General features: G+C 44.7%; 3 protein-coding genes across 5 annotated transcripts in view; 2 read left to right on the top strand and 1 right to left on the bottom strand.

Moving 5' to 3' along the window:
- The window catches only part of LOC139392792 (pyridine nucleotide-disulphide oxidoreductase domain 1), a 783,634-nt gene that overhangs the window by 323,961 nt on the left and 434,048 nt on the right, over positions 1–25,625 (bottom strand). The gene's annotated exons all lie outside the window — the stretch shown is intronic.
- Positions 702–3,777, top strand: LOC139392847 (uncharacterized). 3 transcript variants are annotated; one of them, XM_071141153.1, is made up of 6 exons: positions 702–870; positions 987–1,043; positions 1,135–1,176; positions 2,914–2,970; positions 3,079–3,129; positions 3,280–3,777. In XM_071141153.1, exons 1-6 carry the CDS (start codon positions 791–793, stop codon positions 3,416–3,418), a joined length of 426 nt encoding a protein of 141 aa, XP_070997254.1. In that variant the 5' UTR covers positions 702–790; the 3' UTR covers positions 3,419–3,777. The 3 variants fall into 3 exon arrangements, with proteins under 3 accessions (XP_070997254.1, XP_070997255.1, XP_070997256.1); XM_071141154.1 differs by lacking the exons at positions 2,914–2,970; positions 3,079–3,129; positions 3,280–3,777 and adding exons at positions 1,546–1,581; positions 1,954–2,888; XM_071141155.1 differs by lacking the exons at positions 2,914–2,970; positions 3,079–3,129; positions 3,280–3,777 and adding an exon at positions 1,954–2,884.
- Positions 4,407–5,499, top strand: LOC139393302 (protein SPMIP1-like). The gene is made up of 2 exons (XM_071141828.1): positions 4,407–5,066; positions 5,350–5,499. The coding sequence occupies exons 1-2, from the start codon at positions 4,670–4,672 to the stop codon at positions 5,463–5,465; spliced, it is 513 nt and encodes a 170-aa protein (XP_070997929.1). The 5' UTR covers positions 4,407–4,669; the 3' UTR covers positions 5,466–5,499.

Genomic DNA, 25,625 nt, shown 5'->3' with positions numbered 1-25,625 from the left:
TATTCACAATCTCACAAAAGCCAAAACAATTCCCTGTGTGTTAGCTTGGAAGACTTCATTATTTCATACTGTACAAAATCTTGAAATTAGATCCAGCAGTCCTCCATGCTGATTCTAAGGTCTTATAGTGCTAGTAGCCTGAAGTAAGACAATGTTACATGTCAGTCATAATGAAACCCCACTACCAACTATGCCTGTCTGTAAAAGAGATACAAGCTTTCCTGATGATGTGACTTGACCAGGTCATTTCTTTTGGGAAGTAGGGTAAAGTTCCCATAAAGCCACCGTTTGTTTAACATCTCACTGCATAGTTTAGGCAGAAGTGAAGTACTTCCCAGCATCTCTGTGCCAGTGGCGGAGGACAAGCTTCAATCACTGATTTTTTTTCTCCAAAAACCTTAAAGCTCAGTATATTAACCCTGACAATAAATCTGATTCAGAGTGGTTCCCATGATTAAAGGCTGACCCTGAGACTGAATCTGATGTATTACAGTATGTGGGGGCCTGCACACACGGATGCTGTGAACCAACTGGCAAATATTTGAACAACCTTGTGACGGGCCTCATCATTTATCTTGGTGGACGTGTGAGTCCTTCAATTCTCCCATGTTCTTCAGTGAACCAAGGACAAACACCAACACACAAACACAGCTCTGTTCTACTACCTGCACTTTATAACGATATGGAAGTGTGGCCAAGACGTGCTCAGTAAGCTATATAAGAGGTCCTCCCAGAAGGTACCTGAACACTGGGGATTTTTCACGGACCTGACATCCCTTCCGGAGAACAGATGATCCCTGCCTGGTCTCTCGGTGTCCTCCTCCTGGGCTACGTCTTTGGATTCCCAGTCCCCTTCAACAGCACTCAGAGGTAAGATATCTATCTATCTGTGGAAATAGGAGATTAGAGGTTGTATGGATGGATAAATTAATAGATGGGATGTAGTTGTAACCTGTGAGGCATGTGCATTTTTTTTCCCTCTGTAGACAATATGAATATGAGACTCTTCTTCAACTCAACGACACAGTGGGCAAATCTACACAGTGAGTGTTGGGTTCTAATACTACTAAAAACTAGGAAGTGTTTGACTAAATGTGAGAATAGTGAGACCAACATACTGCTTTGCTCTTTCAGACCCTTCATGTCGAATGAAACAGAGATTCCCTTCCCCTTTCAGTGAGTATATTTATGCGTTTATATTTGTATTTTGTTGAAACCAAATGTTGTAAACCATTTAGAAGAAAAAACAACTACATTGCATCTCATGTTGGGCGGCAAGTAGCCTAGCACTTAGAGAGGCAAGCCAGTTTGAATCCCGGGTCTCAAATCCTAGATGCCATTGCCTACCGGTATGCCCTTGAGCAAGGGACTTAACCCCCCACAACAACATCTCCCTGGACGTCCAGTGTGGCAGCCCCCCGTACCTCCCCAAAATCATGTGTGTGTCTTTTCGGAGGGGTTGGGTTAAAAGTGGAAGTACAATTTTGGTTGGACCTTGTGTGCAATTGACCAACAAAGTTATTCTATCTTGTTCTATTGTTACAGAATTATACTTCCTATGGAGAATATGAGTCCATTATTGTAAGTCAGCTCTTCAAACTCAGCATGGCCCCTGAGGGCCAAACACATGTACTTTAGCTGTGTAAACACGATTGACTCTTTTCAATCTTATTTTGCCAGATTTTGAAAGAACAAGTTTTATGGATTCACACACATTTTTCAAAAATATCTCGTATTTACGACCAGTAAGTCTCCCTAAATGTAGGCAAGTACAATGCGATTGAATGATTTGACTGAGCACACGAGCCTGTGTGTGTGTCCAACTGTTGTGTGTCCAACTGCACTTAAAGTAATAGGGCATATACATAACCTTAACTGTTTCTTTAGCAGCAGCGACACGGTTATTCCCATAACACTCCAGACTAACCTGATACTCCCCTCCTTTCAATCCAGAGGCAGTGTGTCTCTCTGCTATCTTCCCACCTGCATGAACGCTAATCTGGGGTCAGCCCTGCAGAAAGGGGACGAGATAGCGGGCGCCTCCACCAATGACCCCCATGGGATAGGCAGAAAATGACACTGACACAGGACAGCTTGAATTGGCACACCGTTTTTTAATAACGTGTTATCCCATTGGTTGCAGCATGACTTTGGCAATAGGTGTTGTGGCTCTCTAACAAAAAAAAATGCACTACAACTATTTCTGCACCAGAGTTGAAGTAAATTGTGAGCATGAAAAGGAAACTGTAATGCTAGGGGGGGCGTTTTAAAGTAGATGAACTATTGTAATAGTTCATAAATCACATTCAATGTGTTGAGTACTTTATGTCAAATACTTACTTGTTTTGTTTAAAGTGACTAAACCTAATATACTTCACTTCTTTTGTACGCAAATAAAAAGCTTTTTACAAACCAGGAGTGATGCAATAAATGCCTGCTTTTCACATAGAAATAGAATCATAAATGTCTGTCTGCACTTTCCTTGATTCAATCCACACTCACTCTGGTTCATTAAAAAAATGATAGGCATTACTCAACCATGAATATCTAGTTGAGCAGAATCACGCAAAGGGAAACCAAGTACAGACAGACAGAGTAACTGTTAAAGTGATACTCTTCTGTTGAATCTAAAGGCCTTGATGTGTGTGTGTTTTATATGTGTACTGTATGTAGGCAATGAATCCCAGCTGAGTAAACAAGAAATGTTCTATAACTTGAAGTGACAGAGTAGTTTAACTCACTACTGATATCCCCTGTGTATCCACGCAGGCTCTGTGTTCTTTGGAACAGCACTGACACAGAGTATGGCTCAACGTGAGGAAGATCGTTGGTGGAAAGCGTTGTGGGTATGCTGTAGAAAATATATACTGTTACAGTTCAACTCCCACTCTGTTGTTGCTCTTTTGCCAACAGGCCTGAGGAGTTGATGCAGAGTCAGAACGAGACAGATAGCAACTCAACATTAACTACGTGAGTTCCCTTATTCTATTACTATAAACAGGCATCTACCCTTTCATTTTGCACATTTTCCAATATGTCATTAGTCATTTATTTCCCCTCGACTGCACACCGACACAGGTACAACGGTCCTCCTTCCGCTAAGAATATAAGGGAAAGAAAACTTGCATTGTAAGTATGTGTATTCAGTCACTCATCATACATTTTATCAGTAGGTGGCGCTTTATCTCTAAAGGAGGGAAGACAAAACAGCATTGCAAAACTGTACATCGTTGAAGTGAAATCTATGTTTCCTATGTCCTTCTTGGCAACTCTTTTTAGGCACGGATATGTAGTACCTCCTCCAGGCTGCGTGGTGAGTCTCTGTGCCCTGAATAACCTGGGCCATGCACTGAACCAGGGCGGGGATGAGAGTGCAGGCGGGGCAACCAGAGACCCACATGGCAATGGCAAGAGATGAAAGGAAGAGGAGTGGAGGAAGATGAGAAGAAGTGTGATGTGGGGCCTCATACAGGAGCTGCTGGCTGTGCTCTATTTGTCTTAAACTATTACTTTTCTTTGTCAGCTTTCCTTTGTCACTACTGATCTGGAAAGACAAGAGGATTGAGAGAAATGTGGAAATATTGTAGTCACTCCACTGGCCTATTGCTTATGTGCAGCACTTGGTGATGGAGGAGAGGACACAATAGGAGAGGAGTTGTACAGAGGGTGTAATTTGTGTGGTAAACTGAAAAAGTTGCTATTTATTAAAGACAGATTCTAATTATTTGAGATGATCCACTTTTAATAAAGAAAATGATCAAATATTTGTCATTGTGTGACACAGGGCCTGCTTGACATAAGCGGTTGTTTAGGGCCCCCAATCGGGTTCTCAACAGTTGAGAGTTAGAATATTAGAATACACAAGATGCAAGTTTGAAATGTGATTATGCAGTCACTCAAATAGTCATGCCAGCTAACAATTTTTAGATTGGTAAATGAGTCTAGCCAGTTATCTAAACTTGTAGTAATCATGTCCGAATAGCAACCGGGCACGCAGGGGACGTGGTCAGGGGCCTGTATTCCAGGGGGACCCCACTGATTTTGTTAGTCACTCTCACTCAGATATCATTAGCATGGCAAAATGAGTAGAATTGCAGAAATGTAGCTTTAAAACAGCATGTAGCTTACCATATTTCTCTCTGGCCCATGGCAAAATGAGTAGAATTGCATGAAATGTATTATAAAATTGCTAAACATTCTCTCTGCCCCAAGGCAAAATGTGTAAAACTGCAGACAACTTGCTTAAAAACTGCAACATTTTCTCAACACCCCATGGCAAAATGTGTAGAATTGCAAGAATTTCCCATTAAATGTACATTTTTTGTCTTCAATTTCAAGAGGGGGGACAAAAAAATATTGACCGCTTGGCCAATCAAATCTCGCTTAGGGCCCCCCAAAAGGGTGGAACCGGCCCTGGTGTGACGAAATAAACCTATTGTTACGCAAACGTTTGGAGAGGTCTCACGAGCGCACACATTTTGGTGATGGAAAATTCATTCCTACACCTCGTGCAATTTCTCTTGCACATTTAATGTGATGTGGATTGTATTGGTGCTGAATGTATCCAGATAATAAAAGGATATTCCAAATATTTTATTGCTTTGGGTGACAGTTGTGCATAACCTGAACCCGCAAGAAGACTAGCTGGCTTTTGGGAAGAGCAGCGGAAATGGATTCTCAAAAACAGGAGTTTTGGAAGGAGGCTATTTTGAAAGAAAAAATTGTCAGACTAAATTGGTTTCGAGATAACTGGATCAAACCTAAACTCGTCAAAAAGGTGGGTGAAAAGCGAGGGATGAAACTGCCACAAATCAACGAACCTCAACGTGAAACGAAACCGTTGAAAACGCTGACCAGAGATGGGACGCAGGTCAAAAGTAGAGATGAGAAGGTCCTTATTGATGTGATGCGGCCGGTTTCGGGAGAGACTCGCGATGTGCTGTATGATGGCTTTTCGTTAGAGGAGACTGGACGCTACAAATACCTCCTCCTCAGGAAGCAAAAGGATCCTGAGGTCAAGTACCTCTACCCTATAACAAGCAACTGGCAGTATGGATGGGGTCTGGGTAAAAAACAACATTTTTTTCTTTTAAATTATTAGGCTTAATTGTTGATTAACCAATTAAACAGGCATTCTAGCAACATAGTAAAACCACTCATGGATTTGGAATGTTTAAAGTATAAATAGCCTAAATTAACTGGAACATCACATGCAATGGGGCATATAGTAGAAACACTATTCAGGGGGTGACATCATGGTCCTGCCCAGCTTTTAGCTCTACTACATTCCATGTCTTATCTCCAGTTGTCATGGTAACTGTCCCTGCTGCGCCCCATTTCTGAATACAGGTGATATGAACAAGGCTTACGTCCCGATGTACGCACTCAACGCCATTGTGAAAGAGAGCTTTTTCCGCAAGAACGGCGTCTTCCCTCGCTCCGCCACCTCAGACACCGTGGCGTGATGGTGCCTACCGGATCGCACAGGACTCAACTGACAATACAGACCCAACACCTGCACATGGTTTTGTGAAGACGAAAATTAAGCTGATAAATAGAATGTGTAAAATAAAAGGGTGTTTCTGGAAACTTGTACCACTGGCGTTTGAGATGGATATTGCCATGTTGGCCTAAGGCCATATTGCCCCCCCCCCCCCTTTCAACACACACTGTCTCAATTCTGAGTAACTAAATGATCAATGTGAAGTAATACACCAGACACTCAGGCCTTTGTCCCTGTTGGCTATGAGGCTATGGCCTAATGTCATGAATCATTCACCTGCTGGGTTAGTATCGTATTAAGCCCTGCTTTTCACAAGTGGGCAGATCAGCTTCCTTTCACCTGGCTGCCACAGGTGGGCAAGGAGAGTTGGTCTGTAGTCAGGGATGAGTGAACCAACGCTCAGCCCGGAGAATAGAGTGGATTCTGTTACAGTTTGCTACTCTGGTAACAGCGAGAGGAATTGAGGGCCAGACACAGGTGCCTGAATGTGTAGGGAAAGAGGCATGCCAACCAGCCCCCTTACCTCACCTCTCTCTAAATTAGAGAGAGATAAATATATCCCCTCACCACAGTTTTATAGGTAGTAGCCTATTAAAGACAGACTATTCTGATGTGTCTAACATACAACATAACAATGAGTTTCCTCTTTTCCTTAACGTAATTCTATTTCTGCCTGTTCAAACAGCCCTAATGCAGAGAGACCCAGTAAAGCTCTGCTGTGAGTCTATTTGTACAGTCACCACAAGGGGGAGCCCACACCTCACAATAGACAGAGCAGTGAGCATGACAATGCGATATGGCAGCTTGGTCGAAAGGCTCTCTGAAATTACATGAATAGTCATTCAAAGCAATGTACTGTAACCCAAGGGACAAAGGCTGGCATTTATGTGAAATGTAACTACCCCAATTTATTACCTACTTATGTCAGTCAAAGATTCTACTTGAATCACAGCGTTGACCACCAGACAACACAGGGGAGAATGACCTCCAGAGAGTGCCACTGTTTTTTCATAGACAGATCAATGCCAATACTCTATTGTAACAGAGAGCATTAGAGGAGATATTGTCAAGAAAATGTGAGACGTGCGATGGCAATTCACTCCATTGGCACTTTAGCTATCAAACAAATAGGAAATTACAGGCTCCTCTTATTCCTAGTCTGATGATGCTCTCTCATCACAGGGCCCCATCAGGACAGCAGGCTGTGCTCTGTCAGATAAATAGCTCTCATTACCCACCCAGACACTCCCATAGAGACAGCATTAGCACAGGCAGCCAAATGTCACCACAGCCAGATTCTGAAGCACTGTGATGGGAGCAGTGAGAATAGAATATACTAAACAAAAAAAGATAACCCATCCACCTGACAGGTGTAGCATATCAAGAAGCTGAATAAACAACATGATTGTTACACAGGTGCACCTTGTGCTGGGAACAATACAAGGCCACTGTAAAATGTGCAGTTTTGTCACAAAACACAATACCACAGATGTTTTGAGGAAGCGTTCAGTTGGCATGCTGACTGCAGGAATGTCCACCAGAGCTGTTGCCAGAGATTTGAATGTTCGTTTCTCTACCGTTTCTCTGCTGCCTCCAAAATCGTTTTAGAGAATTGTGAGAATACGCCTCACAACGACAAACCACGTGTAACCACGCCAGCCCAGGAACTCCACATCCGGTTTCTTCACCTGTGGGATCATCTGAGGGGGTGCTGAGGCATATTTCTGTCTGTAATAAAGCCCTTTTGTGGAGAAAAATCTATTCTGATTGGCTGGCCCTGGCTCCCCAGTGGGTGGGCCTGGCTCCCAAGTGGGTGGGCCTATGCCCTCCCAGGCCCACCCATGGCTGCGCCCTTGCCCAGTCGTGAATTGACTGATTTCCTTATATGAACCGTAACTCAGTAAAATCTTTGAAATTGTTGCATGTTGCAATTTGTTTAGTATATCATTACTAGAATGGTTGAAGTGCATCAGGACATTGGCAATGTTTCAGGCTTCTTAGAAGCTGATTATTCTTCCAATCAGTGAGTGAATCAGCTTGTCGTTTTCGATGAATAGAGCTCCTTGCCAATCAAATTAAATAACCAATATCTTCCCGGTCGATGGCCTATTACTTGATTTTCAAAATTGGTCCTGGATTATTTTTGGATTGTTTCATAGATAAGACATTCACAGCTCTAGTTCCTCCTGGAACACTTCCACAGCACAACAGCACTAACGGGGGAAAAAAATGAATCCATCTCTTTGAGACTCCGAAGGGATATTTACAAAAGTTTTAACCACCCACTTCTATCAATAGAGATGCATATATGCAATTCAAATTACACCAGTTCCTCTGTTAATCCTCTCCATCATGACTCATGGTGTGTGTGTGTGTGTGTCTGTCCGTGTGTTGCGCTGATCTGCAGACTAGTTCTTTCATCCTATCCTGTGACTCACTGCTGCCATCTTCATCTATAACAGGGGGTCAACACTGCTACACTTCTCCCACCCACCTCTGGCACATCACACATTTGTTTTTAATGAGTGTGTGTTCCCGTGCGTTTTATGTGCGTGTTGCAATAGAGACAAACTGCACACTTGTCAGTTGAGTGATGGAAGGTCTTGTCATCCTAACCCAGGCAGAACTGATCTCTGGCACGGTTAAACAATTCACACCTCCATCTATGACTGTTATCACCTGCCCTTTCACCATTGGACAGATTATGTCCATACAGGCGCGATACCGGTCTCCAATTGGGCAGGAAACAAAGATGGAAGATTTGACACGGACCCATAGATCAGTGGCATGGCTAACAGAATTTAATGAGTCAGAGTAGACTGTAAAGATGTTTAGTTAATGGTTACATATCGGACCTCCAGCCTTCATTCTTCATATGAAGTGGGTTTTAATGAGCGACCACTTTCAACCTACTCAGCGTCCGCCAGCGTTTAATGGAGAGGAATAATCTCTCACACGTTTGAGTGATTCTGAATAAAACGCCAAAGGTTAGCTAACCTCGGTCTGCTGAAAACTTTGCTTATGACCCTTTCCCCCAGCAAGCCTTCTGTCCTTGAGTTGTGGGCTAAGTACCTGTCTCTGTTTAAACTATGTAGGCAGATTAATTACTCATGCTTACATGCCGTGAACGCTGTATGGCTAGACAGGACACGCATGGTTAAGTCTTCCTAAATAATCAAGTATCTTCACCCTTTTTCTTTTCCTTCCCTCTCGCTTTCTTTTTTTTTGTTGTCCATACTTCATTCTGGTTCAGTCTCAAAGAGATGAGGGTGTCACTACCAAGCTTGCTGAAAAGGTTAGTTTTCAATGCGTCTTCTCTCTTTCTCTGTCTCTCCTGCTCTTCTAACCGTTTCCAGCTGTCCCTCTTGGTTTTTGTTTCCTCTCTCTCTCTCTCGGATGTATGAGGATGACTGTGATCTCTGTGCCAGTGTTGGGGGAGCATATTTTGACTTCTATTTTTGAGTAAAAACAACACCTGCCATTTCACCTGCAGATATCAATCCTGCCAACAGTTTATTTCCCCAAAGTCATAACCGTCCAACAGTACAGTGGTCCAAATATGATCCAATCCCATTCAAGTCTCGCAGCGATAACATGTTTTTCTGTCTGTGTTCTTAGCGTCTGTTTACTTTAGTAATTATATCAGTAAAAAGACCAATCCAATCCCGGAGACAAGAAAACACAATCCATGACAACACATTCCATTTCTCGCGTTGGTCGTATACTCATCAGTGCATCAGAGAGAGGGAGAGGGTTAACTGATTGGGAATGCAATCATACCACGCTGCTGCTAGCTGATTAGATAATTATATCGTAGGCTGGGCTGCTCTTTGAGCAATCAAACATGGCAGCGAGAGACACAGGAGCAGGTGTGTGTCACAGCTCTTTGTCTAGGCATGTGTGGCTGATGCAGGGTGAACACAGGGATGGAATACAGAAACAAAAGCCCGGGGAGGAGAGAGTGACGCAGAGAGACATAAAGAGAGATGCGGAGAGAGAGAGACCGACAGAGAGAGAGAGAGGCAGAGAGAGAGAGAGGTCTTCTGTTCCAGGGGATCCTGTCCAACTGGCGACTCAGTGGTGCACGTGGACAGCGCTTCAACTTTTTCATATAATACCAGTGTGTAGGCTGCCACGAACACAAACACACACCCACTCATAATAGCACACAGTAAGCATTAAGCACACACACACAAGTAATGACACATGCACGTGCACACACCAGTGGAGGCTGCTGAGGGTAGAACGAATCATGATAATGGCCGAAACGGAGCAAATGGAATGGCATCAAACACCCTACCATGAGCCCATTCTCCCCAATTATTGTGCCACCGATCTCCTGTGGCACACACGCACACAAACACACAAACATCGGGCCATTTTGTTAGTGTGCTGTCAAACCTGATCCGTTTTAATAGTTGCCACGATGGGGGAGGGGTTGCTTGTACGTTCACATCACTCACAGCTAAATGGATTGACCTGGAGGAGCGATTGACAGGCACAAGCACCTCTTTATGGGTTTGTCAATATTACAATTGTTTGGAAGAGGGCTAATGGACAGAACGGGTGGGGCGGGGGATGGTTACAGGCTGCCCTAAATGGACCATGGAACTCACTACTCCATGATATATACAGTCGTGGCCAAAAGTTCTGAGAATGACACAAATATTTTCACAAAGTCTGCTGCCTCAGTTTGTATGATGGCAATGTGCATATACTCCAGAATGTTATGAAGAGTGGTCAGATGAATTGCCATTAATTGCAAAGTCCCTCTTTGCCATGCAAATGAACTGAGTCCCCCAAAAACTTTTCCACTGCATTTCAGCCCTGCCACAAATGGACCAGCTGACTTCATGTCAGTGATTCTCTCGTTAACACAGGTGTGAGTGTTGACGAGGATAAGGCTGGAGATCACTCTGTCTTGCTGATTGAGTTTGAATAACAGACTGGAAGCTTCAATAGGAGGGTGGTGCTTGGAATCATTGTTCTTCCTCTGTCAGGTTACCTGCAAGGAAACACGTGCCGTCATCATTGCTTTGCACAAAAAAGGGCTTCACAGGCAAAAAATATTGCTGCCAGTAAGATTGCATCTAAATCAACAATTTTTCGGAAAATCAAGAACTTCAAGGAGAGAGGTTCAATTGTTGTGAAGAAGGCTTCAGGGCGCCCAAGAAAGTCCAGCAAGCGCCAGGACCACCAAGTTGATTCGGCTGCGGGATCGGGGCACCACCAGTACAGAGCTTGCTCAGGAATGGCAGCAGGCAGGTGTGAGTGCATCTGCCCGCACAGTGAGGCGAAGACTTTTGGAGGATGGCTCGGTGTCAAGAAGGGCAGCAAAGAAGCCACTTCTCTCCAGGAAAAACATCAGGGACAGACTGATATTCTGCAAAAGGTACAGGGATTGGACTGCTGAGAACTGGGGTAAAGTCATTTCCGAGAACAACTTCTCCCAACCATCCAGGAACAGTTTAGTGATGAACAATGCTTTTTCCAGCATGATGGAGCACCTTACCATAATGCAAAAAGTGATAACTAAGTGGCTCGGGGAACTAAACATCGATATTTTGGGTCCATGGCAAGGAAACTCCCTGGACCTTAATCCCATTGAGAACTTGTGGTCAATCCTCAAGAGGCGGGTGGACAAACAAAAACACAGAAATTCTGACAAACTCCAAGTGTTGATTATGCAAGAATGGGCTGCCATCAGTCAGGATGTGGCTTAGAAGTTAATTGACAGCATGCCAGGGCGGATTGCAGAGGTCTTGAAAAAGAAGGGTCAACACTGCAAATATCGACTCTGCATCAACTTCATGTAATTGTCAATAAAAGCCTTTGACACTTATGAAGTGCTTGTATTTATACTTCAGTATTCCATAGTAACATCTGACAAAAAAATATCTAAAGACACTGAAGCAGCAAAGTTTGTGGAAATTAATATTTGTGTCATTCTCAAAACTTTTGGCCACGACTGTACATAGTTACACATATAGGAGATTTATCTTATACTGTCCCGGCCGATAAACAACAGGGTCTCTGTGGTAGGGCAAGGAGTTGCACTATTGCACAAATACAGTATATTACACCCCCTTTTCTGTAATCCGGTCCTCGAGGTGAGAAATAGTTCTGCTTTTAATTATTCTTCTCTAATCAGAGGTTGATTCAGTCCTGGGACACCCGGTGAGTGGACGGTCTGGTAGTACTAAGCGATAAAGCAACATAAACATATTTTTTAATAAGTTATTAATTAAACAACTAATTGACGGAAGTCGGTTCCATTTAGTTAGATTTTTTTTGGGAGCCCAACATGCAATTTCTCTAGAAATAAATCAAATAATTCACAACAGGAGAGAAATCAAGTCAAGAACTATGTGGGACGCTGGGCTGAAGGGAGTTTTCATTAAGCAAATATTCAGCCCAGTTCAGCTCAGAAACATGTTTATTAACTGCAACGACCATAATCCATTGCACCTGTTTTTTTCTGTCCCCGACAGAATGAGGACGAAGCAAGAGGTTTCACTCTCCCAAAATCTGTCCAAAATAACCCCAATGCTTTTGTATGGGCTTATTGTGGACCTAAGCGTGTCGTCTTCCTCCCAGCCTTTGGGACAACGACATCTATTGTTAGGGTGGAGACATGAACATCTCTTCATTATATTCAGATCTCTGGACGGATACACTTTTACGCCTGATACAGTACGTTAGGTTACATACACCCGGAGAGAGAGAAAATGTAGCCTACACCACACAACGACGACACGGACAGAGACAGTTTGTGAAAGTATGCCTTATCTAACTAGAATAACTAGTACAATGATTTTGTCAGACAGCTCTGCAGCATACTGAGGCAGGCTAGCTATATAGGATGACTACAGACAGTACAGTATGGGTAGAACATAGACAACTGGCTGGCTGACTGCTACTGCCTGAACAGAGATGAGATGATGACTTTAATAAGGAATGAAACATAATAAAGTCGTCAAATAAAACGAAGTAATATATACAACTGAAATATTGTAATATTTCAAAGTAATTTCCTATTGATGTCTACCCAATGTGGACCTGACAGAGACCATTTAAAAAAAAAAAATTGGGCAATTTAATGTTTACTATTTTGGGCTTTGGAATTTCCATTAAAAAGCTCTAAAATCATTGTAATGTCATAATTTGTTTAATTTTAGAAACTCGTGATAATTTTTAAAAAAATAATCGAAACGAAACCGAACCGACCTCAAAAAGCATTAATCGCTCAGCACTACTCACTGGCTAATCAGTGATGTCAATCAATCACTTATTAACTTCCAGAGAGAAAATCAAATCAGAAGTATTTGGGGCTCACAGTTGAGTACCCCTACACTACATACCCTAGACTCACATGCCAGGCCTCTAGGCTTGCCACCAAGAAGCAATTACGAAACCAGTTAAATCAACTCCTTTCTCTTTGACTTAAAAACCTTTAAAAAACACTGCATTCAAGGAGATGGTCATCTGCACAGAAGTGATCTAGGTGTTGAAATGAAGTCATGGATCACTGAGGTCAATTGAGGCTTAGACCTTGGGGACGTCCAAAATGGCCCCCTATTCCCTATGTAGTGCACTACTTTTGACCAAAAGCAGTGCACTATATAGGGAACAGGGTGCCATGTGGGATGCAGGCTTGACCTGGAAGTTACACAAGAAGAACATCAACACTTCTTGATGGGCGATGAAGGGGTAGTAAGACTGCCATATAGCCTTATATCTAAATATATAAAGATTAGCTTAGCTTCAGAGACAAGACAGCATTGGGATGCAGGGTGGTATTCTGCTGGTAGACTCCAGCTAGGAGGGCAATTGCAGTAGATTGACTTAATTTATCCTGAGCACAGCTATGCAGCATTTATGATTGGTAGCAAACTCTTTAGTGAGTGTTTATAGGCCTAGAGCTGGTTGGGGACAGCCTGTCCTCTTTTAACATATGTTAGATCAGGTGGTATTTGCAAACAGTCTAAATGTAATGAATTCCTCCAGTGGCAGGCCAGAGCCAGGCTTATTAATGTAATTCCTCTTTAATTAAAGCTAAGGACTGTCAGGCACTCTGCTGATACCATAGCCCTCTGTTAGCCTGCTTGCTCATCTCTCTATACCCCTCCCTATATCACCCTCCCTCGCTGTCTCTCTCTCTCTCTCGCTGTCGCTGTCACTCTCTCTCAAACTATTTCTATGTCACCCCTCTTTTGGTCCCCCTCTCTCCCCTATTTCTTCCCCTCTTTCATCCTTCCCTCTGCCCCACTCTATATCTCCCTCTCTGTTCCTGTATTTCTCTCCCCCTTCGCAAACTTCTCCTCGCACTCCTATCAGGAAGTGTTACATCACTTACGTGAAGTGCCGTGGTGGTATAATAAGGAATCACTTTAGTCTAGCCTGTAAAGTGAAGTCAAGTGAAGACCGCACACTGCTCAGATGGAGGAAATCATGCTGTTTTACAATAGGCTGCCATTTGTCATTGTTCCTGACAATAGTGTCTGGTAAAAGTTGATTGAATATAAAGCTCCTTGGTGAGAGTTTTGATCTTCACACAACGGCTCTCCTAATATGAGCCGACTAAGAGCAGACTGAAAATAAAGAAGGAGAAAGAGAGCGAGAGAGAGAGAGAGAGGGAGGGGGAGGAGGTGGATAGACTGCTTTTAACCTGTCAAGCTCACTTCTCACCAATTCAATCATCTCAGACAGAATAAATAACCCTGGAAAGGGAATGATTTATAAAAGGTCACACGCACGCACGCACGCACACACACACGCACGCACACACACACACACACACACACACACACACACACACACACACACACACACACACACACACACACACTACTTAAACATGCACCCACCCTCTCTCTAAATTGTAGCTGTTTTTCCACATTCGGACATTCAGTGCATAACAGCATTAGACATGACATTCACTCGGGAAAAGCTCCTTGCTTATCTAAACTGCTTTGCTTTCAAACGGTGAGCACTCTCGGTGTGCGTACAGATCTCCCAGTGTTTAACAACAAAGACAACAGCAATTAGGATGATGATGGTCATGTTATGGTAACAATCCCTCCTGGACCTTTTCTACAGTATTTCTCTGAATGGGTTTGATGTTCTTCAGAGGGCCCTTCAGCAGAGAAGGATGGAGCACACACAGCCCTGATTTCCTTTCACCTGGTGACTGACATTTATTCTGAGACAGTAAAACGACTACAAGAAAGGCACACAGAAGATTTCTGTGATATCTCATCCTTAAAAAACTATGTTTTTTATATTGCAGCCGTATTGCAACTGTTTCCACTGAGGTGTCGTTTGAACGCTTGAGCTGGTGGCGGGTGTTTACTTGTACAGTGCAAAATGAATAACTAAATTACATCTAAAACGGATTGTTCTAGCCTTAACCTTATATCCACACCTGAGCCCTTTACTGTTTACTTAAAGGTGTGTTAAAGCCTTTGAAGGAGTAGTCTCTGTTTGAAATCCCTTCTGGTACTGATGAGTGATGTTCCTATCAGGTATCAGGGGGAAGCAGGCCATCAGCACAACACACATGGGACAGGTGAGAGCAGACTTGGAGCAGTCAGGGGATTAAAGACAGGCCAGACAGCACTCAGCCCAGCAGGGGAGATGGGGTCTGGGGGGGAGGCAGGGGCACGTTAGTGGGTTCAGCTGGCTCTGATCAACCAGAGAGAGAAGTCCCTATTTGACCACCTGTGGAAAGGAGGAGGCGGGTGAGGAGGGAAGGAAAGGAGAGATGGTTGGTGAAGGTGAAAGAGAATAGGAGAGTAGGAAAGAGAGGACAATGGTGTAGTGGATTATGGAGAACAGAAGGAGAGGACAAGGGAATGGTGATAAAGGAGGAGGGAGAGATGAGGGTTGGAGAAAGGGTGAAGGTAGAGGAAGATGTAAGGATGGGGAAGAACAAAGCAAGAGCGTTACACTTGAAGGAAGCTATGAGAAAGGAGGATAGAGAAGGAGGGGGGGGGATCTATGTCCTCAATCCCTCCCATACCTTTTTAATATGAACAGAGTCACACTCTGATGCATAAACACACACAGACAGACAGACAGACAGACAGACAGACAGACAGACAGACAGACAGACAGACAGACAGACAGACAGACAGACAGACAGAGAGACAGACAGACAGACAGACAGACAGACAGACAGACAGACAGACAGAGAGAGAGAGACAGACAGACAGACAGACAGACAGACAGACAGACAGACAGACAGACAGACAGACAGACAGACAGACAGACAGACAGACAGACAGACAGACAGACAGAGACTTGATGGTAAGAGATGGTTAATGGTAAGAGGAAAAGGGAAAGGTGTCTCGAGCATATTTGTTCCCTGTATCTTTTATGGGGGATATAAAGAGAGAACACATAGGTATTTTGAAGCAGACAATGTCAGAGTGGGAGACATCCGGCTCAGGCATACACTCAGAGGAAGCAGGAATGGGAGGGAGAGGGGCTAATAGCCTCCTAAAATACGCAGTAAAAGGAAGTGGCCACAGTCATGGCCCTCATAAAACCCATTTTCAACTGATCCATGAAGGATCTATTGTCTAGAACAGAACACTCCATGTAATCCCATTAACAAGGAGACACAGCACAATCACACCCAGCCACAGACACACATGTGCTGAAAACGCGCACATACACGCACACCAGTGGAGGCTGCTGAGGGGAGGACGGCTCAAAATAATAGCTGGAACAGAGCGAACAGAATGTCATCAAACATATGGAAACCTTATGTTTGATATATTTGATACCATTCCACTTATTCCACTGCAGCCATTACCACGAGCCTGTCCTCCACAATTAAGGTGCCACCAACCTCCTGTTAAACACACCCAACCACATACAAACATACACTATATTTACAAAAGCATGTGGACACCCCTTCAAATGATTGGATTCGGCTATTTGAGCCACACCCGTTGCTGACAGGTGTATAAAATCGAGCATATGGCCATGCAATCTTCATAGACAAACATTGGCAGTAGAATGGCATTACTGAAGAGCTCAGTGACATTCAACATGCAACCGGCATCAAATGGGTTTCCATGGCCAAGCAGCTTCACATGAGCCTAAGATCACCATGTGCAATGCCAAGCGTCGGCTGGAGTGGTGGAAAGCTCGCTGCCCTTGGACTCTGGAGCAGTGGAAACATGTTCTCTGGAGTGATGAATCACACTTCACCATCTGGCAGTACGACGGACGAATCTTGTTTAGTGGATGCCAGGAGAACGAACGCTACTTGCCCGAATACATAGTGGAGGAATAATGGTCTGGTGCTGTTTTTCATGGTTTGGGCTAGGTCCCTTAATTCCAGTGAAGGGAAAACCTTAAAGCTACAGCATACTATGACATTCTCGGCGATTCTGTGCTTCCAACTTTGTGACAACAGTTTGGGGAAGACTCCTCAACCCCATCAAACACCTTTGGAATGAATTGGAACGGCAGCTGCGAGCCTGGCCTAATCACCCAACATCAGTGCCCAACCTCACTAGTAATCTTGTGGCTGAATGGAAGCAAGTCCCCGCAGCAATGTTCCAACATGTAGTGTAAAGCCTTCCCAGAAGAGTGAATGCTGTTATAGTAGCAAAGGGGGGACCAACTCCAAATTAATGCCCATGATTTTGTAATGAGATGTCCGACGAGCAGTTGTCCACATACTTTTGGTCATGTAGTCTATATGCGCAAAGAAGACTTGCCTAATTAAATAAAGGTTAAAATGTTTTAAAAAGAAGACTTGCCTAGTTAAATAAAGGTTCAAATGTTTTTAAAAAGAAGACTTGCCTAGTTAAATAAAGGTTCAAATGTTTTTAAAAAGAAGATTTGCCTAGTTAAATAAAGGTTCAAATGTTTTTAAAAAGAAGATTTGCCTAGTTAAATAAAGGTTCAAATGTTCTTAAAAAGAAGACTTGCCTAGTTAAATAAAGGTTCAAATGTTCTTAAAAAGAAGACTTGCTCTGCAGCGTCTCTCTCTCTCTCTCTCTCTCTCTCTCTCTCTCTCTCTCTCTCTCTCTCTCTCTCTCTCTCTCTCTCTCTCTCTCTCTCTCTCTCTCTCTCTCTCTCTCTCTCTCTCTCTCTCTCTCTCTCTCAGTATAGGCTGACAGCCATCCTCGCCTCTCGCTTGGCTCCTCTATTTCCCATAATGCTGGGTAATAAGGCAATCAGTGCCTAATTGGAATGGAAACATTCAGCTGTGAATGTATCATAATGCTGGAACAAAAAGCTTTTGTCAGGCTTTTAACAACATCACCATCACCAGCACTGGGCCCGGGTCCAGATGACGAATCATACACAGATGGAAGTTTAAGTACTCTCTCATTGTAATGTTAACACTTTTTTTGTAATATCTGTAGTTATTGTTTCCACCAGGCAGTTACCGCTCAAATTAGCAATAAAATACTTTTAGGGTGGTAAAAGGGGGAGATGTTGCCAAAAAGTAACGTAAAATATGTCCCCACTAGAAATTCTCAAAGGGACCTTTCATTTCCACTACAGAAATGTCCTTTATACTTCAAAACGTCTGTGATTATTCTCTCAGAGGGAAATGCAGAGGTCACGGTTGTGTTTTTATGTCTTTTTTTCTATAAGAGAGATAGGAGTCCATTGTATCCGGGCCGGGCTGAAGTCTAAGGAGTGGGCTGTCTCTGGAAGCTGCAATGCCATAATTGAAGTCGGTGTCAGCTTCATAGCTTTTCACTTTGTCCTTTCTTCCAGACCCCAGGGGCCAAAAGTTTTGGAATTCCCACTTTAATGGTGAAATATTATTGGTAATCCACCTCCCGCTCCTCCTACTTATGCATTTAGTACTTCAGCCACGTTCACTTTCATTCCAAGAAATGGTAATATAGCTTTTAGTATGCAGCCACTTGACTGGCTTGATTAAGTAAAACCAAGAGCAGAAAATAAAATAAAATTACCCAAAAATGCGTACACCCCTACAGACTGACACACACTCACATACACATATTGAGAGCTGGGGACTATAAAAAGACGATTCTGAGATAATTGGCTTCAACGTTCCGAACCCTCGTTGGTTTGAATGGTGTCGGCAATTTCGATTTTGTATTATTTTTAACTTAACATGAATTGGGGTATTTCTAGTACTTTCTAGGTAGACAACATTGAACAGAACAAGGCTATGTCAATAATAATAAATAATCATAATAAAAAATGCAGATAGAACCTTATAGTTCCATGCCCTCCAAATGTCAAATGGCAGTCTATAACTTTGACCTGTATTCTATTTCATAAATGTCGTAATATAGTCCACTGTAATAATGTCTATGGCCAATACAGCACAACATACTTCTCTAAATTCAGAACAGAACTGATCTTCCCCTCTGTGTCTCTTCCAGCCCGAAACCACCATTTGGAATTCAATTATGAGAAGTAGCCGGAACCACACAACCTAAAGAGGTCCGTCATTTTAACGTATTGTCAATACTGCCAATAAGTCTCAGTTTTACATCTTATGCAGGTTCCTGTAATGTTTACTGCCCTGTTTGAGAAGAAGGATGGATGAAGGGAGAAGAGCCAGCCCTGTTGGGATAACCCCAGGGTTTTTACATTACTGAGCACTTTCAGTGAGGTCTTCTGGAAGAGTCTCTTAGGGGCATCAAATTAAAAGGGACCTGGTGAAGAAACAGGCATCAGGGAAAGGGTGACAGATATAAAAAGGACTTGGTGACATCCCCTCAACTCAACCACGGGCCACACAAACAAACAAATGTCTTCTGAATATAAATTAATGTGGCTGTAAACACATACTGTTGGCACACAATGACACACAACACAGGCACACAAAGACAGAGATACACGCACGCACACACCCTCTGGTCAACCCTTCTGTCCTCTGCTGCTTACTAGCTGCTTATTAAATCGTCCATGCATACAGCATACGTCTCCTTGGGGCCCATAGTGTGGGCTTTGAGGTCATTTATTGTCACACACATCGCACGCACACACACACGCACACACACACAAGCACACGCACACAGAGTCTCTAGACAGAACATATGCGGAGGCTACGTCAGCAGGTCCCAGCCTATCTTTTCTTTCCTCTCTTTCTCTCGCTCTTTTCATCTAAGAATCTCTAGATCGCTCACACACTCTCCCCACACAGTCACACTTGTTCTCTACACTCATTATTGTCCTATTCATCCTTCCAAGTACACACGGGAAAAAGCCGCTGTCTCAGTACTTTGTGAAAATAATACAGATGCATAGTTCGAGGAACTGTTTTGTCAAATGCGGATTCTGAGAACCGTGTCTCTTTTCGTGGCATGACAAATGTTACAGTGCATTCGGAAAGTATTCAGACCCACATTTTGTTACGTTACAGCCTAATTCTAAAATTGATTAAATCGTCCCCCCCCTCATCAATCTACACACAATACCCCATAATGACAAAAAATGTATTAAAATGTACATAAGTTTTCAGACCCTTTACTCAGTACTTTGTTGAAGCACCTTTGGCAGCGATTACAGCCTCGAGTCTTCTTGGGTATGACGCTACAAGCTTGGCACACCTGTATTTGTGGAGTTTCTCCCACTATTCTCTGCAGATCCCAAGCCCTGTCAGGGTTGGATAGGGAGAGTTGCTGCACAGCTATTTTCAGGTCTCTCCAGAGATGTTAGATTGGGTTCAAGTCCGGCCTCTGGCTGGGCCACTCAAGGACATTCAGAGACTTGTCCCAAAGCCACTCCTGCGTTGTCTTGGCTGTGTGCTTAGGGTCATTGTCCTGTTGGAAGGGGAACCTTTGCCCGAGTCTGAGGTCCTGAGCGCTCTGGAGCAGGTTTTGTTTTATCAAGGATCTCTCTGTACTTTGCTCTGTTCATCTTTCCCTCGGTCCTGACTAGTCTCCCAGTCCCTGCCACTGAAACACAGCCCCACAGCATGATACTGCCACAAACACGCTCCACCGTAGTGATGGTGCCAGGTTTCTTCCAGACGTGACGCTTGGATTTCAGGTCAAAGCATTCAATTTCGGTTTCATCAGACCTGTTCACCAAAAGTGCCTTTTGGTAAACTCCAAGCAGGCTGTCATGTGCTTTTCACTGAGGAGTGGCTTCCGTCTGGCCACTCTACCATAAAGGTCTGATTTGTGGAGTGCTGCAGAGATGGTTGTCCTTCTGGAAGGTTCTCCCATCTCCACAGAGGAATTCTAATTATGGGGTATTGTGTGTAGGTTGATGAGGGGGGAAAACAAATTCAATCCATTTTAGAGTACGGCTGTAATGTAACAAAATGTGGAAAAAGTCAAGGGGTTTGAATACTTTCCGAATGCACTTTGGTTGATCGTGTTTTCTTTTTTTTTTTTTTTTTGAATTTTACCCCTTTTTCTCCCCAATTTCGTAGTATCCAATTGTTGTAGTAGCTACTATCTTGTCTCATCGCTACAACTCCCGTACGGGCTCGGGAGAGACGAAGGTTGAAAGTCATGCGTCCTCCGATACACAACCAACCAAGCCGCTGCTTCTTTAACACAGCGCACATCCAACCCGGAAGCCAGCCGCACCAATGCGCCGGAGGAAACACCGTGCACCTGGCCACCTTGGCTAGCGTACACTGCGCCCAGCCCGCCACAGGAGTCGCTGGTGCGCGATGAGACAAGGACACCCCTACCGACCAAGCCCTCTCTAACCCGGGCGACGCTAGGCCAATTGTGCGTCGCCCCACGGACCTCCCGGTCGCGGCCGGTTACGACAGAGCCTGGGCGCAAACCCAGGACTCTGATGGCACAGCTGGCGCTGCAGTACAGTGCCCTTAACCACTGCGCCACCCGGGAGGCCTGTTGATCGTGTTTTCTGAGTGCTGGAAGGAAAGATCCTCTATTTATTGCATGACAAATGCACATATCATTTCCAGCCTCAGTCATGCCGTTCATGGCACGCATTTCTACCTTCTTAATGCCTAACAATGACAGGTATGCCATAATTACAATCATATGGAGTGTGCAGAGTGCAGTGTGTGCTGGATGAACCCTGATGCGCACGCTGTGAATTACATTCTTTCTGTATCAGCCTGCTTGAAAAAATCAGCATATAGAGGTACTGTACGTGTTCTTTTATGACACTAATAGTGGCCTTTTTCACTGTGCTGTAACAAAATGTATACATTCAAAGAAGGAAGGGATGGTGAGAACAATACAAGACCTCAGGGACATCATTAAAAACTGAGGATTGATCAGGTTTAATAGCCTCACCCGTTGGTTATGGGGCCACGGGTTGTAGACACACACACACACACACACACACACACACACACACACACATACACAAACACACACACACACACACACACACACACACACACACACACACACACACACACACACACACACACACACAATGGACCCCAGGAAGAGTAGCTGCTGCATGAGTAACAGCTAATGGGGATCCTAACAAACACACACACACACACACACACACACTGGACCCCAGGAAGAGTAGCTGCTGCATGAGTAACAGCTAATGGGGATCCCAACAAACAAACAAACAAACAAACACATACACACACACACTACACATCTAACATTACCATCACTCCAGTCTCCTCATCATCTCTCTGTATTGAAGCAAGAGGATGGCTGTATCTTTAATAGTTAGTTGAGTCCCATTAAAAACATAATGAGCAACTGGACTTCCAAGAACTGTACAATCAGGTTAAATTCAATGAATTCTAAAGCATTACTATGAGAATAGTATGACAACAAAGGAAGAAAGACAATTAAATACAGCACATAATGCTTTCATAGATGTGGTTGCGGTGGGGGGGGTCCTAATTACACCAACTAGGTGTCACACGCTGATCTGTCTCTCCTGTCTTTGTGTTTGTCTCTACCGTCCTCCAGGTGTCATCCATCTTCCCCATTCTGCCTGCCCTGACCCTGAGCCTGCCATTCTGTACCTTGTAACACCACACTTGATTATTGACCTCTGCCTGCCCTGACCCTGAGATGACCTGCTGTTCTGTACCTTTTGGACTCTGATCTGGATTACTGACCTCTGCCTGCCCTTGACCTGTCGTTTCGCCTTCCCCCTGTTCTAGTAATACACTTTTGTTACTTCGGCACTGTCTGTAATCTGGGTCTTCACCAGAACGTGATACTAAGGCTGTTTTTTAAAGGAAGAAACTTCTATCAAAGTTGTCTGTAATTGTCTCTAACCTCCTACAATAAGCGTTCAATTCCACATGCTTTGAAATCAGCATTATACTGTACTGGACTGGCATCATACAACTTGATTTAATGTTGAGACATTCCAGGTTGTCATAATAATGCTGTTGCCTTATTACCTTTCATTGACTCACATTAATCTCCAAAGCATTATGTCGGCTATGGTGCCAGACTCCATAGGCATTGCGGCTAAGGAAAGAGCCTCCAGGCTTAGAATTGTGTCTCTACTAAGCATTCATTCAGCATCGACAGAGAAGCAAATAAATGCAACACTGGCATCGTGTCTTTTCTGTCTTCGGGCTGACTTTCACCCTTCACCGGGTCTCCACTCACCTGTAAATCACAGTGGGACACTATGTGATCAAGCTCGCGTGTCACTCTCGCAGACTATTCTTACACCTGTGGGTGAAAGGGGAGGGGGGTCCTGTACATTTGTGTGTGTTTGTGTGAGAGAAAGAGAGAGAGAGAGAGAGAGGGAGAGAGAGGGAGTGTGTAAATATGCGGAATAACAGTGCCGATGTGTGACTGTATGTATTGTGTGGGAGGACGACACGTGTAAATATGTAAATGTGTAAGTGTAGTCCTGTGGGCAGTTGAACCTATTCAAGCTAGTCCCATTGCACCAACGAAGCTCTGTAGAAACAATATTAATAATGCCATGTAGTCTTGAAACGTGACATGTTTTGAATGATCAATTTATCCTAGAGCCAAGAAAGTTTCTCAGCCTAAACAGGGAAATTGTCACGTTCAATGCAAGGTTTTTCTATGGCCCTTTCCCTCTAGGTTGGATCATTCCCCTTTGTCTCAGGGGTCTTGATAATAAGCCATTCTCTGTCTGCAGTCCTATGGGCCATGGTCAAAAGCAGGTTAGCGTTTTTCATCGTGAACTTTCTGGTTCTGGAGGCAGCTCTGCAAAGTGGTCACTAGCTGGCACAGCCAAAAAGTTGTAAAAATCTGACTAAACCTAACCCGAATGTTAACCCCACTGCTAACCATGATTCTTAACCCTAACCTTAAATTAAGACCAAAACATTTTTTTTTTGCCCCCTTTGGCCAAGCTCCATGTGCAAATCGCCCCTCTGTCCACTTCACTTCTCTTTATTGAATGGAGCTCTGTTGTTTCATCGCCCCCAAAATGTTCAAAGAATCACTGCCCAATACTGATTGACAATGCCGCAACAGCCAAAGCTCTATGGCAGTGATCACCAATGTTCCCTCTAAGCTGTGGTGTGCAGTAGTCCCTGGGACTACGTGCAAAGCACAGAAGATCAGTCCATGGAGAGAAGCACAAAAATAACTATCTGTCCATGGAGAGAAGCATGGCATTTACCTTTCTAGAGTTTTTCCTGTTAACACTATCAACGTTTCCCTTTTCTGTGGCAATATTAGCCACTTTCAATGCAACACAGTACCTATCAGGTGTGGAGGTAAGACCTAGATGCAGACCACGTCGAATAAACAATTGTTTAATAATCCAACAGAGGCAGACAATAGACAGGTCAAGGCAGGCAGGGGTCAGTAAACCAGAGCTGGGGCAAGGGTACCGGGCGGCAGGCAGGCTCAGGGTCAGGGTAAGGCAGAGTCAGTAATCCAGAGGGGGGCAAAGATACAGGTCGGCAGGCAGGCTCAGGGTCAGGGTAAGGCAGAGTCAGTAATCCAGAGGGGGGCAAAGATACAGGTCGGCAGGCAGGCTCAGGGTCAGGGTAAGGCAGAGTCAGTAATCCAGAGGGGGGCAAAGATACAGGTCGGCAGGCAGGCTCAGGGTCAGGGTAAGGCAGAGTCAGTAATCCAGAGGGGGGCAAAGATACAGGTCGGCAGGCAGGCTCAGGGTCAGGGTAAGGCAGAGTCAGTAATCCAGAGGGGGGCAAAGATACAGGTCGGCAGGCAGGCTCAGGGTCAGGGTAAGGCAGAGTCAGTAATCCAGAGGGGGGCAAAGATACAGGTCGGCAGGCAGGCTCAGGGTCAGGGTAAGGCAGAGTCAGTAATCCAGAGGGGGGCAAAGATACAGGTCGGCAGGCAGGCTCAGGGTCAGGGTAAGGCAGAGTCAGTAATCCAGAGGGGGGCAAAGATACAGGTCGGCAGGCAGGCTCAGGGTCAGGGTAAGGCAGAGTCAGTAATCCAGAGGGGGGCAAAGATACAGGTCGGCAGGCAGGCTCAGGGTCAGGGTAAGGCAGAGTCAGTAATCCAGAGGGGGGCAAAGATACAGGTCGGCAGGCAGGCTCAGGGTCAGGGTAAGGCAGAGTCAGTAATCCAGAGGGGGGCAAAGATACAGGTCGGCAGGCAGGCTCAGGGTCAGGGTAAGGCAGAGTCAGTAATCCAGAGGGGGGCAAAGATACAGGTCGGCAGGCAGGCTCAGGGTCAGGGTAAGGCAGAGTCAGTAATCCAGAGGGGGGCAAAGATACAGGTCGGCAGGCAGGCTCAGGGTCAGGGTAAGGCAGAGTCAGTAATCCAGAGGGGGGCAAAGATACAGGGCGGCAGGCAGGCTCAGGGTCAGGGTAAGGCAGAGTCAGTAATCCAGAGGGGGGCAAAGATACAGGGCGGCAGGCAGGCTCAGGGTCAGGGTAAGGCAGAGTCAGTAATCCAGAGGGGGGCAAAGATACAGGTCGGCAGGCAGGCTCAGGGTCAGGGTAAGGCAGAGTCAGTAATCCAGAGGGGGGCAAAGATACAGGTCGGCAGGCAGGCTCAGGGTCAGGGTAAGGCAGAGTCAGTAATCCAGAGGGGGGCAAAGATACAGGTCGGCAGGCAGGCTCAGGGTCAGGGTAAGGCAGAGTCAGTAATCCAGAGGGGGGCAAAGATACAGGTCGGCAGGCAGGCTCAGGGTCAGGGTAAGGCAGAGTCAGTAATCCAGAGGGGGGCAAAGATACAGGTCGGCAGGCAGGCTCAGGGGCAGGAAGAGTAGTCAGGCAGGT

This window comes from Oncorhynchus clarkii, chromosome 33, assembly GCF_045791955.1.
Source record: "Oncorhynchus clarkii lewisi isolate Uvic-CL-2024 chromosome 33, UVic_Ocla_1.0, whole genome shotgun sequence".
Taxonomy (NCBI): Eukaryota; Metazoa; Chordata; class Actinopteri; order Salmoniformes; family Salmonidae; genus Oncorhynchus; species Oncorhynchus clarkii.
This window is presented reverse-complemented; position numbering and strand designations above follow the sequence as displayed.

Excerpts from the sequence above, each read along its gene's own strand:
- LOC139392847 (XM_071141153.1), top strand. The coding sequence starts at position 791 with ATGATCCCTGCCTGGTCTCTCGGTGTCCTCCTCCTGGGCTACGTCTTT. Across the intron at positions 1,044-1,134 it reads ACAGTGGGCAAATCTACACA|ACCCTTCATGTCGAATGAAA; the intron begins GTGAGTGTTGGG and ends TTGCTCTTTCAG. Across the intron at positions 1,177-2,913 it reads GAGATTCCCTTCCCCTTTCA|GCCTGAGGAGTTGATGCAGA; the intron begins GTGAGTATATTT and ends TTTTGCCAACAG.
- LOC139393302 (XM_071141828.1), top strand. The coding sequence starts at position 4,670 with ATGGATTCTCAAAAACAGGAGTTTTGGAAGGAGGCTATTTTGAAAGAA. Across the intron at positions 5,067-5,349 it reads GCAGTATGGATGGGGTCTGG|GTGATATGAACAAGGCTTAC; the intron begins GTAAAAAACAAC and ends TTCTGAATACAG.